Source organism: Arvicola amphibius, chromosome 8, assembly GCF_903992535.2.
Source record: "Arvicola amphibius chromosome 8, mArvAmp1.2, whole genome shotgun sequence".
NCBI lineage: Eukaryota > Metazoa > Chordata > Mammalia > Rodentia > Cricetidae > Arvicola > Arvicola amphibius.
In genome coordinates, this window is record NC_052054.1 from 124588834 (window position 1) to 124606782 (window position 17949).

The 17949-nt window shown below is 41.3% G+C and overlaps 1 protein-coding gene and 1 pseudogene across 1 annotated transcript in view; one reads left to right on the forward strand and one right to left on the reverse strand.

Moving 5' to 3' along the window:
- Positions 1-8949, forward strand: part of Acadl (acyl-CoA dehydrogenase long chain) — a 30541-nt gene extending 21592 nt beyond the window's left edge. The window contains exons 9-11 of the mRNA XM_038338959.1: positions 3707-3834; positions 5032-5118; positions 8308-8949. Of these exons, the coding sequence (XP_038194887.1) occupies positions 3707-3834; positions 5032-5118; positions 8308-8401 (309 nt within the window). The 3' untranslated portion in view covers positions 8402-8949. The remainder of the gene's footprint in view (positions 1-3706; positions 3835-5031; positions 5119-8307) is intronic.
- LOC119822038 lies at positions 7978-8077 on the reverse strand (annotated as a pseudogene).
- Positions 8950-17949: the final 9000 nt, after the last annotated feature.

Genomic DNA, 17949 nt, shown 5'->3' on the forward strand with positions numbered 1-17949 from the left:
CTCTTCTGCCTACTCAGGTCCATATCACAGAATTCATCTCCTTTGTAGACTAGAGTGTTACTATAATAAGGAACAGGAGTTTCAGCAAGACTGCATGGGTGATAACCACAGCGCATGGCTTACCCTGAAATAACTGATAAAACTGCATAACTCAGATGTTAGTAATAACAATAATATGTATCATTTATTAACTGCTTTCCATTTCTAGACGCCGTGTTTAATGCAGTTTTATGTTTTTCTTCATAACTATATAATAGTTATTACTATTATCTTTATTTATAAAGCAGTTAGGGCAGAGAGATAAACTAAAACAACACAGATGCTCTATTCTAGAATTTACATTCTTTAAAACATTATTATTTTATGTGTATGGGCGTTTGTCTGCATGTATGTCTGTGCACCATGTGGTTTCCTGTGCCTGGTGCCCATGGAGGTCAAGAGAGTACGACAGATCCCTGGAACTGGAGTTAGAGACGTTTGTAGCCACCATGTGGGCGCTGGAAGAACAGTCAGTGCCCTTAACTGCAGAGCCATCTCTCCAGCCACAGAGTCACTTGTGGGCAGTGAAGTGAAGGTGGGATGGTATTTACTAACTAGCGTGTTTCGTCATTTCCTGTGTGGTACATACTATTGATTCTAAAGACAAGCTATTTGTGAAAGATATAGGAAAAGGAAAAGATGTCTTTCAGGTCAATATCTTCAAACAAAAACTGTCTACTTCCTAAGACCTTAAATATGGTATTAATTAGTAGTAAGATTAGGTACCAAATTGAGTTCATTTTTAATAAATATTTAAATCATGATATATGCTTATAACAACTCACAGTTTTGTTTTAGTGATTCAGCTTACTAACCATTCCAAGGCATTTTCAAATCCAAAAGCTCCAAGATAAGTGTTATTTATTGCTTAATTTTTTAAAAAATTACATATTTAGCCGGGCGGTGGTGGCGCACGCCTTTAATCCCAGCACTCGGGAGGCAGAGGCAGGCGGATCTCTGTGAGTTCGAGACCAGCCTGGTCTACAAGAGCTAGTTCCAGGACAGGCTCCAAAGCTACAGAGAAACCCTGTCTCAAAAAACCAAAAAAAAAAAAAAAATTACATATTTAGTTTATTTACTTTCTCCCTCTCCACCCCCTACCGTGTGTGGGGGGAGGTGGGGGGTTACGTACACCTATGACAAGTGTGTGGGGGGAGGTGGGGGGTTATGTACACCTATGACAAGTGTGTGGAGGTCAGAAAACAACTTGTGGGGGCTGGTTCTCCTTCCACCATGTGGGTCGTAGGGATTGGATTTCAGGTCAGCAGGCATGCCAGAAAGTGCCTTGATGGCTGAGCCCGCGCCTGGCCCTCATTCAGAATGTCGAGAGAGATTTTAGTCAGTTCACTTAGTTGCTTACAGAGATTTCTTGTGTGTGTGTGTGTGTGTGAGAGAGAGAGGGGGGGGGCAGGCTCATAGAGTATAAGCTGGCCTTGAACTCCTGACCCCCTACCTCTGCCTCTCCAGTGCTATATAATTTAAGACCCATGCCACTATGCCACTGTGCATGGCTAAGATCTCTCTAAAGTCAAGCTGCACTTTTTACTGTTAGCAGGTATCTGTAACCACTAAAGATACTCCAGTGAGCATGTTGGTCATTCATGAGAAGCGCCCTACCAATGGGTGATGCTATCCTTCGCAGCCACTAGTTGAGTGGTTTCGGGAAGCATGACGCTGTTTCTGGTGAAGAACAAAGACCAGTTCTGTTCACTCGCTCCCAGTTCAGTGCCAAGAATATGTAAATATTTAATCTCCTTATCTTCAGACAGTAAATTATGTACTCGGCGGCGTTTGTTATTTTTAGACCTCTGGACCTAGTGGATGTGCTGCAGTAAGAATTTTAAGTGGGTCTGAATTTTAACTTCAGCTTCTAGAAGCTCCCAGCATTTGTGTAGAATAGCTTTCATATGAGCAAGATCGTGACCTTTACATATTCTAAATTGTGCATAAAGCCTCATATGTAACATCATATGGGGCAACAGTTCTTGAGAATTGTCTGATTTTCCTCTCTATCCCAGCTTGCTTTCTCTCAAATAAAATGTTATATAGTGTCATAGATTTAAGCCAGCGGCAGACTTAGAATTCATGGCCCAGGGTTTTGGATGTCTATAGAAAATGATTTGACCATGTTTTCAGATGTTTCTCTTTGTAAACATGAACGTGTAAGGAGGGAGGGGGAGCGTTATGTTGATTATAGATAGATATCCGGCCAAAGGATGTACAGAGGTAGAAACGAAGCTAGAAAAAATCTGGCCACGCCCAGCATGTGGAACATGCTGGGACTCCCTGGATGCCTGGACTCCCTGGTGGAAGCTGGATGCTGCTGGCCTTGCTACAGCTTGGCTTGCAATCATTAGATGCCAGTTAGTCCTTCTAGAAGAGAGTGCTGCAAAGGCACACTCGAGGCATCAGTTCCGCAAAGTTCCCACTGAAGACATACCCAGCTCTCTCCCAGTCCCCCAGTGCTCTATTCCTGTGCTTTGGTTTCCCAACAATGAACAAATACTGAAATTGTACCGGGGTACCGAAATTGTACCCCGGCACTGCACTGACCACTCTGAAAATTCAGCTTTATGCCTTGAGAATTGCCATGGGCACAAGTATAAAAGTAGACCACAAAGCCCTAATAGACGGCTCTCACAACCTCCTTCAAGAGCTCAAGCCTGCCTGTGGGCCCTGAAGGTTCATTTCCAAGTTTTAATTTGAGCCTCCACAGGTGTGCCTGCCTGTGGCCACAATGGGCGTCTCACACACCCCACAGCAGCATGATCAAATTGTAGGTTTCTCAAGGAAATGAGGGGCAGCTGGCCACAGATGGGCCTCTGACCTCAGTGAGAATAGGGTATGCATTTGGAGGCTCTACCCAAGTCCAGGCCAGCTTCCTGAAGGAGGTTCAAGAGCTGGTGCCAGCAAGAACAGATGTGAACTCAAAGCTCAGCGTGTGAGAGCCAAGGAACAGTGGAACAGTGAAACTGAACTCGACAGAAGGAAGACCAATCAGGACAGTTGAGAATGGTCTAAACAGAATGATCTCCAAGCTTATTGCTCTCTGTGAGGAGCAGGCGAGGGTGGTCACATAGTTATTAACACTTGCAGATAAGACCATTCAGAAGAGTTGGAGGCTACATGAGACCCTTCCAGAGGGATGTGAGAGGCTAAGGTTACTACCTATTCCGTTTCTATTATTAGTACTGTGCTTACTAACCTAATAAGTATTTGATGATGGTTGTGATTAGATAAATCCATCTTGCCCATCTATCATGTTATTTTATTATTTCACTGTAGGCCAAAGAGGCACAGTAGGGAAATACCCTTAATTTCATTAACACACAGTAAATCCTGTTTAACCCCCAGGAAACTGGGTGTTTTAGTAGCTGTACGTGATGGCTCCTACCACAAGATGGTGCTAACACATTAAATCATGATGTTCTTTAAGCAGGTTCCTTTAAACTATGCCAGGTGCTTACCTATTTTTATTTGCTACACTTTTTAAAATGCTAAGATACAGGGGTCTCTCTCTCTCTCTCTCTCTGTTAACCCTTTTATTGGAAGAAAAACCCGGCAGTTTCACTTTTTTTGCTTTAAAGTTTTTTTCCTATGTAACCATTTGAGGTGCTGAGTTCAAATCTATGCTTTTAATATGTTCCTTCCCCCCTTTCATCTCTAGACGGTGCAGCATAAACTAGCAGAATTAAAAACCAACATATGTGTAACCAGAGCTTTTGTGGACAGCTGTCTGCAATTGCATGAAGCAAAACGTCTGGACTCTGGCTCAGCTTCCATGGCAAAATATTGGTATGCACATTACTGTAATTAAAATGTGTGTTTGTTCAGATGGCTATGGGATTCTGCCAGACTTTAGACCTTGAAGGCGTTAAAGGAAGAGGTCTGCAAGTGAAAAGTAGCATTGAAATAATCTGGAAAGTCCCACTGGGTTTGTTTATGATGCCCTAAAAATTACTCAGCTCGGTATGTAACTCATCACTTGTGTTAAAGGTGAACTATTAAGAGCTTGAAGTAGGATCAGTGAGTGCTTCAAGTGTTAAGTTCAATTTCAAATTATCTAAAGAGTGGCAGCAAAGTGAGACAGAATAGAAGGATAAAATTTGGGAGGCTTGCGGTGTCGAGTTCCATTAAGTGACTCCAACTAAACATAAGTCTCTGGGGACAGCTTTAGGTTATCTGGGAAGGTCTTAGGTTGGACAGAATGTGGGGTGTTTTCCAGGTCTAAGAAAATGCTTAAGTATCGACTGTCTGACCAAAGTCCTATTGAGTTTAGAAAAGCTTGCCTTTGGATTAAGGATGGTTAGCAATGCGGCTAAAGGGGAGTTTGAGAACAGACCCCTGTAAAGTGTTTATGTGTTTTAAGGTGCAAGTGTGGTTTAAATCAGATAGTTTCTTTAAAGAAGAAAGCAAACAAACAAAAAACCATTTCTTCTCACTAGCCCAAAAGCAGCATAAAAATTTTCCCACTGTTATTTATTAACTCAAGTTCAGTTCGCTCATTGCTAGACAGGGGAAATACACGAACGGTGCTTTGTGTAATGATTTTATAATGACCAGATTATGAGATTAAAGAGGAATGTGACGTTACCAAGCGCTTACACTTCATTCTGTAAACTATGACACGTTCTTTGGCTTACGGGAAAAGGTATAAAAAAGAATTTTACATATTTTTGGTTTTGGAAAGAGAATTTTGCATAGTTAATAGCCTGTTCTTGAACATATCAGGCTTATAAACATAATGGTGCTGAAAAGTATAAATTGTTGAGCAGTGAGAGAACTTTTTAAAGGCAAGGTTTCATTATCAAGGCTGGCCTTCTAGTCACTATGTAGCAAAGGCTGGCCTTGAGCTTCTGATCCTCCTGCCTCTACCTCCTGAGTGCTGGGTTACAGGCAGACACTACCACTGCAGTTCTGTGTTGTAGGATTTGTGAGTACTCTACCAACTCAACTATATCTCTTTTTCTGCTTGTTATTTTCATCATTTAGGGCATCTGAATTACAAAACAGCGTAGCTTATCAGTGTGTACAGCTCCATGGTGGCTGGGGATATATGTGGGAGTACCCGATTGCAAAGTAAGTATGGGGGTCTACAATGCTTCTTTTCTTTCCCTTCTCCCCACCCTCAGGTAGGGTCTTGTTGTACAACCCTGTCTGATCAGGCTGGCCTCAGACTCACACAACTCCACCTGCCACTGCCTCAAGTGCTGGTATTAATGGTGTGAGCCACCACCACACCTAGCCTATGATGCCTTTCTTTCTTTACATAAAAAAAAAATCTGATTTTTTAAAAAAAATTAAATAGATTTTTTTCCTACAATATACCAAACCCACACCCTTTCTTTCTCTCCTTTCTTACTATGCGCTTTTCTTTTGTTTTTTTCTTTTCAAGACAGAATTTCTCTGTGTAGCCCTGGGTGTCCTGGAACTTGCTCTGTAGACCAGGCTGGCCTCGAACTCATAGAGATCCTCCTGTTTCTGTTTCTGGTGTGCTGAAATTAAAAGCATGCACCACCACCACCACCTGACTGATGCTTTTCTTAAGGATATGAAGAAATAAGATTTTCTTACTGTACCTTATATAGTAAATAAACATATAGGGAAAGTATACCAAAATGTGCATTTTCAGTGAATATGTTTATGCAAACACAAGTGGCTTTATTTTATTAGCTTCTCATTAGGATTTATTTTTAAAGATAACGAAGAGTCCAGCATACTTTTAAATTTGATGCTTGGCTTTAAAATATATACCTTTTTATTAAAAAAGAGTGATTCCTTAAGTTATTCATATCTCCCCTTCTGTCTGTTTCTGTCTGTCTGTCTATCTCACACACACACTCCTTGCATTACTTACTTTTCTTATTAGTGGGATAAAATCCCCTAACAGAAGCAGCTGAAGGGAGGGAAGGGTTGGTTTTGGCTCACAGTATGAGGGTAGCTAGTTGGAGTGGGGACATCCTGGCTGCAGGAGGTTGAGTGGGTGGTCAGGCTGGACGTCCTGGCTGCAGGAGTTTGAGGGGGTGGTCAGGCTGGACGTCCTGGCTGCAGGAGTTTGGGGGTGGGGTGGTCAGGCTGGACGTCCTGGCTGCAGGAGGTTGAGTGGGTGGTCAGGCTGGACGTTCTGGCTGCAGGAGTTTAGGGGGTGGTCAGGCTGGACATCCTGGCTGCAGAAGTTTGAGGGGGTGGTCAGGCTGGACGTCCTTTCTTTCCCCCAAGATGTGGGAAATGATGATATCAAGAAGCCAATTACATATTAAACCATGTGTGGCTATAGTGTACAGACTTTTATTTAGGAAATCATCCAACTCGGGATTCTCACACTTCCCCCAGGTTAAGCGACATTATTAGTGTGGGGGTGGGGAGGTGGAGAAAGTGATAGATAAGTTATTGTGTCTTGGCTTTATAGGTAAAAGGTGTGTTTTATTCCCTTTTATGATTTTTAGATAGCTAAGTCTTGGCATGTGAGTTGGTTTTAGTTTTATTTCTTAGGTTTAGCATTAGACCCTTGAAAATCTCTTAGCTAGGTGGAGAAGCTGAGACAGAAAACTTCACTGGAGTTAAACATTTCTCTACTGCCTTTCTCTGTTAATCTTAGTAAATTTAATAGGTAACTTATGAAAGGTCTGCTGGTCTGTCATTGCATATCTTGGTAGAACTTCCTTAATGTGAAAAATAAATACCCAACCCAGCTCAAAAATGTCTGAAGCATTGGGATTGCACGGGTAGGCAGGCAGGCTAGGAAAGGCTTCAGAGGATGTAGAGAACAACAGAATCTTCCAGGGTTGGGAGTGGAGTTCATAGATCTCAGAAAGTACTGAGCGTCCTAATTCCCTTATAATGCAGTTCATCGTGGAGGTAAATATTAAACGAGGATCTACTTACTTATCTGCAAAGTACCTTGGTAGATGTGGGAAAGTCTGAGTTCAAAATTGGTCATATGCCAACAAATTAGCACATATTGTCTTAGAAATTAAACAGTTAAAGCCCCAATTTTGTATTTGAGAAAGAAAGGCCTTTACATATTCTTTCCATGAAAAGTCCAGAGCTCAATAACTAGTTCCACAGGCTTGGGACAATGAAAGCACTGTGACCTAATAAGAGTTCTCTTGCCAAAGAGGCGAGACACCTACATTCTTGTTCCAGTCGGACAGCTATGTCACCAGTAAATGGTGATCATTAATTAACAAATGCATCAGCCTCTCTAACTCTCCTTTTTAGCCTGCAAAGCAGTAGTGAGTATTCCCTTGGATTCCAGAGGGTTACAGGGACAGGAGAAGGAGTGAAAATAGAGGTTGCTACCATAGCTGTCTAACGAGAGTCCTAAGCCTGGGACGTGGCTCAGTGGCAGAACTGTCACCGATCAGGGTCCTGAGTGCAGTCCCTGTGTTCGTCAGTGTTCTCTCCCAGCAGCGGAATGAGAGGAGAGTGGCCCTGGTCATGGGCTTGTGTGTGTCCCAGTGGGCCCAGCCACTTAGACAAGAGTGACCTAGTCACCCCCCAGGATAAGCTACTTGTTGACTTTGGGGGAAAAATAATTTTTTAAAGCATCAGGTGGTGGTTGTAGTGATTAAAATTAAAAGGAATGTCTGGAAATAAGTTATTTTTTTTTCCTTAAGGTCAGTTGACTTAAACTTTCTGGGGAGACTAAAAGATAAGAAACCAAGATGTTGTATGCATTTCTAAACATAGACTTTTCAAGTTGTTGTTATATGTGCTCATTTTTATTGATTTTTTATTGAGCTCTACATTTTTCTCTGCTTCCCTCCCTGCCTCTCCCCTCCCTGTTTCAACCCTCTCTCAAGGTCCCCATGCTCCCAATTTACTCAGGAGATCTTGTCTTTTTCTACTTCCCATGTAGATTAGATCTATGTAAGTCTCTCTTAGTGTCCTCATTGTTGTCTAGGTTCTCTGGGTTTGTGGTTTGTAGGCTGGTTTAAAAATATGGAACACTTCACGAATTTGCGTGTCATCCTTGCTCAGGGGCCTAATCTCTGTATCGTTCCAATTTTAGTATATGTGCTGTCGAAGCGAGCGCTATATGCTCAATTTTATAAAATTATGATAGTGTGCCTGTGTTGTTTTGAATTATCATATCTTATCTTAATGGCTTTTAGTATACCAACCTAGTAGGAATGCTGGACTAGAAAAACCAGTTATAAGGAGCACTTACTGCTGAGCGTTCCTTAGTTAAATAATTAGCAATTATCTAGAACTTAACATTTCTACCATGTTTATATCAATTCAACTTTCTTCTCGTTTATCTAGAGCTTACGTGGATGCTCGGGTTCAGCCGATCTACGGCGGTACCAACGAAATAATGCGCGAGCTGATCGCAAGACAGATCGTCAGTGACAGCTAGACAGCTGCCTACATCCCCATCCTATTACCTACAGCTAATCTGGATTCAGATCTCCTTGAGATAAAATGTAACCTGCAAAGGGGGAAATAGGAAAGCTGTTTTTATGTATGGTTGTTAAAAAGAAGGAAATAAAATATAAAAATAACGATAAAACTTTTGAACCCGCAGAGTCTAAAGTTATGCTGTAAAAGCCTTAGCCTTTTTTTATAGAGTAATATCGAAAATTTTCTAACTTGAGAGCCTTAATATCTTGTCTTTCAAATTCTGAAGAGCATAAATCACTGTGATCCTTAAAGTTGAGGCAGAAATAGTTTTATATTCTTATAACAATAATACTTACAGACTTTGAAAAGGCAAAATAATTGTAATTCACAGAAAGTCATTTCAGCTACTTTTTGTTCCAAATCCCCTAGACCATTGGTTTCTACCGTCTTACCACCCACCCCATGCTTTTTAAACAATGACTAGAACCCTTTCTTCAGAAAAGGCCAAACAGTACCATAGTCAATTATGTATCAATTAAAAATAAAGTAAAACTTTAAAACAAATCAGGTGTTGAATGTGTATGATGCACTGAGAAAGGAGAATGTGTTCTGATGCAGATGCATAGTTTGTTAGATAAGACACATGGCTTTCAATAGATTCCGTTGCAGTTCAACTTAAAGAGGAGAACTCAGTAATTCATCATCCATAAATCCAAAAAGGTTGGTAGGTATCAAAGCAGAGGCTTTTATTTTTCAACAGTGTGATTTATTTATATTTACTAAATATTGTGCATCTTCTGTAAACTAGGCTGTTAAACACATTGGGAAGGAAGCCTGGAATAACCCTCCTACGAACTAAGAGTAAGAGTTTGAACATTCCAGGTAGGCTAAGTATGATAAAAGTAAGCACTTAAAATATGAGTGTGGGAAAATCATATTTAAGACTTACATAATTATTATGAAAAATAGTTTATAAACTGACATTGTAGTAGTTTGATTTTTCTGTGCATAGTATAACAGTGAGAAGTTGTAAAATGGAAATACACTCTTGCTCAACTATTTCTACAAATGGGTATAGCAGATGAGAGGTGGGATCTTTGGATATTTCTTCCCTCATAATTCACAGCTCTGGGTTCATTGTTGCCAGCTGAACTCCTTTTATATACACTTATTAACATTTAAAAGGGTTCAAATTGTTTTCTTTTTTTGAGAAAACTTCGCTATGTAGCTTTGGCTGATCTGGAAAAGCTATGTAGACCAGGCTGGCCTGGAACTCATGGTGATCTGCTTGTCTCTGCTTCCCGTTTCAAGAGCAGGGATTTAAGGCATGCACCACTAAGCCAGGCTTAAACTCTTCTTTAAAAAATAAGATTTTACTTTTAATTCTTTCTATGTGTGTGAGAATATATATGCATCTTAGTGTTAGTGCCCATGGAGACTGAATAGGGTACTGGATCCTCTGGAGCTAAAGTTTTAGCGGCTGTGGGCTACCCAGGATGGGTGCTGGAAACTCAACTCCAATGCTCTTCAGAAACAGCAAGCACTCAACCACTGAGCTATCTTTCTAGTCCCTAAATTCTTCTTAAATATTTACATTTGCAACTTATACGTCTCTCCTGCCAACAGGAGCTCTAAAGGGTTTGCTAGAACTCTCCCTTACCCCTTTGACATCTTTTAGACTGCAGTGTGGAGGTGGACAGCCATGGGTTTGAATGAGTATTCTTCCCTTAGGACTTACAATTTATAACCTTATTTTAAAAAAATCGGAATGTGCTCCTCAGTTTTGCATTTGGCATTAATTTCTTAAACAACTGTAGTCTTTGTGCTCTGTTTGTGTGACTGTGTAGTGTCCCCCAGGGAAGAAATTTATCATCTGAATCCCATGCGGTGCTGACTGTTCAAGAAACAATAAATAATAACAACGCTCAAAAGAGCAAGCTGGGCAAGCAGGAGGAAGCATTGCCTTGTAAATATTAATGAGAGTTTAAGGGCTTGGATGATTTTTGTCTGGAGGCTGAGATTCATAGGATCAAAGCTGTCGCTTTACAGTGACCTTTCCCCTATTTCCTGATGGTGTCATTGAAAACTGCTTTGAGTTGCTATTTTAAAATCTAACTGCAAATGTTTACTAACCTAGTAATCTTAGTAGTTTATTGATGAAAGTATATGATTTCTAGATTGTTTTTTTCCATGTCAGTATTATTTTTGGCATATACAGCATTTATTTGGAGTCATTGGAAAAATTTGACATTGAGATTGAGAACAAATGCAGGCCTGTGTCTACTGCTTTATAATAAATGTTGAAAAATACTATTTAAAACCTTTTATTTTCAAGAAAGATTTCTGGAGAGTTAGAATTATACTAAAAATAAAGCATAGGATAACCAATCTCCAGTTTGTATTTGCAGTCATTAGCATAGACATTTTCGGCCTCAAGTCTTTTGACGCAAGCCCCAGATTTAATGCTATTTCATACCCACATGTACTCCAGAATACATATGTAACAGATGAAAATGTTTTGTTTTTTTTATCTAGCCAACTATTATCATACTGCAGAAACTTAAATTTAACATGTAATTCTAGGATCATTTCAATTTCCAGATTATATAAAAATTGCCTTTTGGGAGGTTAGTTTGTTTAAGTTAGGATCTAAGGATGACCTACAAATTCTGTTTGGGAGCTGAAGACATAGCTTAGTGGTTTAGAACAGGGTATTTTCTCCTACAGGACTAGAGTTACATTCTCAGCATCCAAGTCAGATGGTTCACAACAGTCAGTAACTCGAAGGAGATCCAATCCCGTCCTCTGGCCGACACTGGCACTCATCTATAACACACATGCACACGTGCACACACACATGCACACTCACGTACACGCACACACACACACACGCGCGCACACACACACACACACACACACACACTTTAAGATCTCATTTGTTTTCATCAACCCTTAAATTTCTTGTATTAGAGTTACCCTATCTTTTCTCCCCTTATCTCTTTAAAAAATAATGGATATTTTTCCTTTTGTTGTATATACTGAAAATGCTTTTTGCAGCTCTCAGAATTTTAGCATATATAGATTTATTATTTCAGCTCTCATAGATTCATGCAGCTCTAACTACAACCAGGATACAGAAAAGTTTAATGCTCACCAAAATGTCCCTTGTGGTCTTTATGTCATAGCTTCCCATACCTTTAGCCCCTGGCAGCCACTGATCTGCTCTTTGCCATCACAGTTCTGTCCTCTTGGGACACGGATATAAACGGAATTACACAGCATATAACCTCTTGAGAAAGTCTTTGTCTTAGAAAACTGCATTTGAGACTCATGCATTTTGCATGAATCAATAGCTTTCTCCTCTTTGGTGTTAAGCGGTGTCTCCATATGAGTACACCACAGTTTATTTATTATTCATTCCCCTTTGCGAGATCTTGGTCCAGGTTAAAGTTAAATCTAGCGTTTTAAGGTTAAATTCCCAGGAGGGAACTGTTGGATTGCATGGATAAAAGTACTTCAATCTTTCTCTAGACATCTGTACCATTTACCTCCTAGCCATCCACTTAAGAGTCACCTTTATATTAGCTATTACAGAAGGCATATACCGTGTCTTGTTAAAATTTTAATGAATTTATGTCCATATGGGTGTTGTCTGCATGTCTGTCTGTACAATGTGTGTGCCTGGTGGGCATGGAGGCCAGAAGACCTGGGGTTGCTGATGATGGTTGTGAGCTGCCATGTGGGTGCTAGGAACCGAACCTGGTTTCTCTGTAAGAGCAACTGCTGTTAACCACTGAGCTCTCTCTCCAGCCCCTTGATGGCTCGTGGTTTTCATTAAGCATTTCCCTGATCCTACTGAAGTCAGGACAGCTTTTCTTAATGCTTATCTTCCTTCCACCTGTTGTCTTTTTTTTTTTTTTTTTTGATGAGTTCTCGAAAATCTTTTTTTGGGTTTTTTTTTTTTATTAAAAATTTCCATCTCCTCCCCGCCTCCCATTTACCCCCTCCCCCCTCCACTCCCCCTCCCTCTCCTGTCCAAAGAGCAGTAAGGGTTCCCTGACCTGTGGGAAGTCCAAGTTCCTCCCCCCTCCATCCAGGTCCAGGAAGGTGAGCATCCAAACAGGCTAGGCCCCCCAAAAGCCAGTATGCGTAGTAGGATCCAAATCCAGTGCCATTGTCCTTGGCTTCTCAGCAGCCCTCATTGTCCGTGGTGCACCGGACTGAGCTCCCAAGGTCCAAATGAGGAGCAGAAGGAGGGAGAACATGAGCAAGGAAGTCTGGACTGCAAGGGGTGCTCCCATCCACTGAGATGGTGGGGCTGATCTATTCGGAGCTTACCAAGGCTTGCTGGACTGAGACTGAAAAAGCATGGGATAAAACTCGAAAATCTTTTGACCATATTTTTTTGGGGGGTGCGTTTTCCTAATGTTGAGCTTGGAAAGTGTCTACTTTAGGTTTTGTGAAACACAGGGCTAAGCCAGGCTGATTCTCTCTCTCTCTCTCTCTCTCTCTCTCTCTCTCTCTCTCTCTCTCTCTCTCTCTCTCTCTCTCTCTCTCTCTCTCTCTCTCTCTCTCTCTCTCTCCTCCCCCCACTTCCCCTCCCCCATTCTCGGTATGTGCTAGTAGTAGGTATTTTTAGACTTGGATTGTTGCTAGCATAGAAAGTAAAGAGTAGCTAAAAGTACTAGCTTTCAAGTGTCCTTAAAGCAGAGTGAACTGAAACCAATGGGGTCTGATGACCCTGCTGCTGCCGAGCACTTTGTAGGTATGCTTAAGGGTGATGAGGCAGAAAGCCCTCACAGGCGTTAGCGAGACCATGAGAAACCATGTCCGGGTCTGGCAGCAGGACCTCACAGGCACTAGCGAGGCCATGAGAAACCGTGTCGGGGTCCGGCAGCAGGACCTCACAGGCTTCCCGTGCTGTTCCAGGGGAATCACAGGTCACAGGACGTTCTGCTGATGCAGCTGCTGCTCAAGCCTGGCTTGTGTGGCTTGAACGCTGGCTCATGTTGTTCTTGGTAGATGATCCCGTCTGATGTGTGATTTGTAGGTAGCCTTTTCATATTTCACCATTTATTTCCATTAAAAAGTTCTCAATGTTTGAATTATGATCATTTTTGAATACATCCTATACTTGCTATCACATCTAAAAACTCTTTACTGAAAACCTAGGCCATTCAGTTTTTCTGTATTTTTCTTAGAATTTTACACTTTGTATTATTCATTTAGATCTATGCTCATTCAGTAATTTTGTATACAGTATGAGTAATTTTGTATACAGTATAAAAAAGTATATTTTAACTTTTTTTCAGTCTGTGTTTGAGTGTTCCAATGTTAACTGTTTAAAGAGTATCTTTAATGATTGAACTGCTTTTTGCACCTTGGTTAGACACCAACTGACCATGTTTATCTGGGTCTGTTTGTGGGCCCTGTTCTGTTGCAGTGACCTATGACTAATTCCTCTGCTGCTATCCTGAGTTTGGAAGCTTTTAGGAGGTTTTAAAACTAGATGGTGGAATATCCCTAGCTTTGTTCTTTTTCAAAATTGCTTTGGCTGCTTTTCTTTTTAAACCCTATATACCTTTTTTTCTCATTTTTTTTATTAAAGATTTCCATCTCCTCCCCTTCTCCTCCCCCTTCCCTCCCCTCCCTTCCACCCATACCCCCACTCCACCCCTCTCCAAGACAAAGAGCCATCAGGGTTCCCTTCACAATGTTAAGTCCAAGGTCCTCCCAGCTCCCCCTAAGTCCAGGAAGGTGAGCAACCAAACTGACAAGGCTCACAGTGAGCCCGTCCATGCTGTAGAGTTCATGCTCATTGCCGTTGTCCTTGGTTTCTCAGTCCTCCTCCACCGTCAGCCACATTCAGAGAGTCCGGTTTGGTCCCCTGTTCCATCAGTCCCATTCCAACTGGACTTGGTGGTCTCCCGTTAGATCTGTCCCACCGTCTCAATGGGTAAACGCACTCCTCACGGTCCTGACTTCCTTGTACATGATCTCCCTCCTTTTGCTCCTCATCAGGACCTTGGGAGCTCGGTCCGGTTCTCCTATGTGGGGCTCTGTCATTTTCTCCATCCAATGCCAGGTGAAGGTTCTATGGTGATATGCAAGATATTCATGAGTATGGCAATAGGATCTGGACATTTCTGGCACCCTCTCCTCAGCTGCCCAAGGACCTAGCTGGGGGCGTCTTCCTGGACACCTGGGAACCCCTCTAGAGTCAAGTCTCTGCCAACCCTAGAATGGCTCCCTTAACTAAGATATATAATTCCTTGTTCCCATATCCACCCTTCCTATATCCCAACCATCCTATTCTCTCAAGCTCTTCCCATCCTCCACTTCACACTTTTCTCTCCCCATCCCCCCATCCCCCCATCCCACCCCACCCCACCCCCTATATACCTTTTTAATGAACGTGTCTATACCTATATAAAAAAAAATCCTGTGGAGCTTTGGTTTGGGATGAGTTGGATCTCCAGTCAGTGTAAAGAAAAGTGTCAGCCGCTGGCACCTTCCAGGCATGAATAAGCGTCTGTTCATTTAGACTTCTTTATTCAACTGCTTTTAGATTTCATCACTAAAGTGTCATGCACATATTTTCCCCATTCCTTCATAAAGTTGAGTTGTTAGGAATCAAAAAATTGGTTTATTTTGTAGACTATCCACCATTATTAATTTGCCTCATTGATCTTTCATGATGGTTTCTGTTTATTATTCTATCTTCTCTAGTTCCTATAAATTGAAAGATGTAGAGATGTAGATTGGGCTCAGTCCTTTCCCCGGGATAACTTAGTAAGCTGTGCTGTAGATATTCCTATATCAGTTCATCATACACACATGCAGTTTCTCATACACTGAAGTTGTTCAGGTAATTCAGATAGTATTAATATGATATGTGCACAAAGTATCCTAAGTTTTGCCTTAACATCAATAATTTGTTATTTTATTGGTAATTGAAATTGCTCTTCTAAATTCACTCCTTTTGTATTCATTAACTGCATTTCATAAGAACTTTCTAATAGTTTTGCTTTGTCTGTGTCTGTCCGGCCTCACAGAAGTCAGCAGCTGAGAAGCAGAGCTTCCAGAGATTTACTGAGAGGTAGCGTGGGTGACACACAGAAAGGAGAGGAGTTTGTACTGAGCAGGGTGAACAGATCCCTTAACCACGAAGTGTACGGGGCAAACCATGCCAAGCTCTCAAAGGAAAGCTGTGGAGTTGACTGCCTATTAGTGTGTTCCAGGATTGGACAGAAATACCCAATCACTGATCATCCTTGCTCAGTCCTAGAGAGGCCTGGTCTTAAAAGTTGTTGTCAAGCTGGGTGTGGTAGTGCACGCCTGTGGTCGCCACTCTCAGGAGGGAGGCAGAGCCAGGAGGATCAGGAGTTTGAGGTCAGTCTGGTTTACATAGCAAATTCCACTCCTGCTTGGACTAAGGTGAGACCCTGTCTCAAAAAAAAAGTTGACATGGATCTCATAGCTGGCTAAGTCTCTCTCACAATCATTCTCTAAATATTTACTATTTATTCTTGCCATTTTCTTACATCTGTACGGTGTATCGTTGCATCTAACCAAATGCCTTCTCCCTACCACCTTATACCTTCGTTTTAAAATAACCCACTGAGTCCAATTAGTGCTGCCTGCAATAGATGAGTGTAGGGCCAGCCATAGCCCTAAAGAAAAATGAATTCTCCCCCAACTGCCAGTAATTGCCAATAACTGCTTAGGGTTTATATTTGCTTGAAACCAGTCTTGCTGTACAAACAAGCCAATTTTGAACTTCTCCTCCTGTCTCAGCCTGCAGAGGGTTAGGATTACAGACATGCACCACCACACCTGGCTCAAATGTTCTTTTTATTCCTACTTTACTGCAACTGTCATGAGATCACAATAGATAGCTGTATTGCCCATGCAGGCATTAAGGCCAGAATCCTCCTTCAGCCTCCTATTGCTAGGATTACATGTGTTTGCCATTATATCTGACATTTAAATGTATTTCTAAGAAAATGCCAAGTCCTTTTTTGAAGGGGTACATGATTGCTACATCCTGAATTATAATTTATAAATAAGAGACACAAAATAATCTTCATTCTTTTATTTCTTTTGATTATGTGTTTTAGCTACTTCTAATCTTAATGATTAATTTTAGATTAGTAAGAACTCATGGGTTTGTTTTGTTTTGTTCTTAAAGATAGAGTTTTACTGTATAGACTTTGCTGTTCTATAACTGGCTATTAGAACACTCAAATTCATAAAGATCTGTGTGCTGCTGTCTTCCAAGTCCTGTGATTAAAAGTGTAACCAATATGCCTGACTGAATTTTGAAAATTTTGATGGACTTCAGTTAACTGTAGTCATTATTCTTTTTAATGTATAAATTGTTTATTCTTGAAGAGCAGCTTTAAGGCTCAGCCCACGTGGATGGTGGGTGCAGGAGGGAAAAGAGTTAAAGACTAGTCTGAGCTACATAGCTAGTTCAGGGCCAGCCGAAAAGACATGAGACCATGTCTTAAAATAATTAAAAGAAAGGGGGAGCATCCCATGAAAAATTGCTCCTGTTTTTCTGTTTATTAGGGAACATGTCAGACACATTAAGAAGCACAGAGCAGCACTTAACGAACCACATGTGCCACCCGTCTTTGACAATTATAAGCTGGACCGATTTTATCTTCCCCACTCTCGTAGATTGTTCAAAAATAGATACCAGATGTCGGGTAATTCTGAGGAATATTGTCCTGACCCATCATTTATGAAAGTGCCTTCTATCTGGCATGGCAGCGACCTCCCTGCTCTCCCACAGCCGCTGTGGTGGAGTCACGCCTCATTCCCAGAACTCATCTCATTTGTTTAGCACAAGTTTTCCAGCTTCAAGGTCCTACTATCAGCGCTTTATTATTTATTTATTTTTGCCATTTCATGAAATCTCCCTGGAAACTGTCTTAGTATCAAAAATTTAAATTTTCCATAAGTATTTTCCTTTAAGCTAAGTTCATTACAAATTTACCTTACCATATTATAAAGTAAGTGATGTTAGATAGGATATCTAACAAATAAACCCAAATCAAATTTAGCTTAAATACTGAAGGGCTCACAAAACTGGACCGACAGAGGGAGGGCAGATGCAAGACTGAATAGCTTAACTTAGTCATCAAGAACCCACTTTTCAAGTTGGAGACCACTATCCAACCAACACATATTGTCTTCTTAAAAACAAGGCCTATACACTGGGATTTATCTCTACTGCATGCACTGGCTTTTGGGGATCCCAGTCTATTTGGATGCACACCTTCCTAAGCCTGGATGGAGGAGGGAGGGCCTTGGACTTCCCACAGGGTAGGGTGCCTTGCCCTCTCTTAGGACTGGATGGGGAGGTGGGAGGGTGAGTAGGGGAGTAGGAGGGAAGTGGGAGGAGGGGAGGAAGTGGAAATTTTGATTGGTATTATTTATAAAGTGATAAAAAATAAGTTAAAAAGGCCTATATTGTGGGAGAAAATGTATTTGAACTGCTACACCTGCACCTCCTGGGCTCCGTTGCTGCTGTACATGTATTTACATGATGAGTGT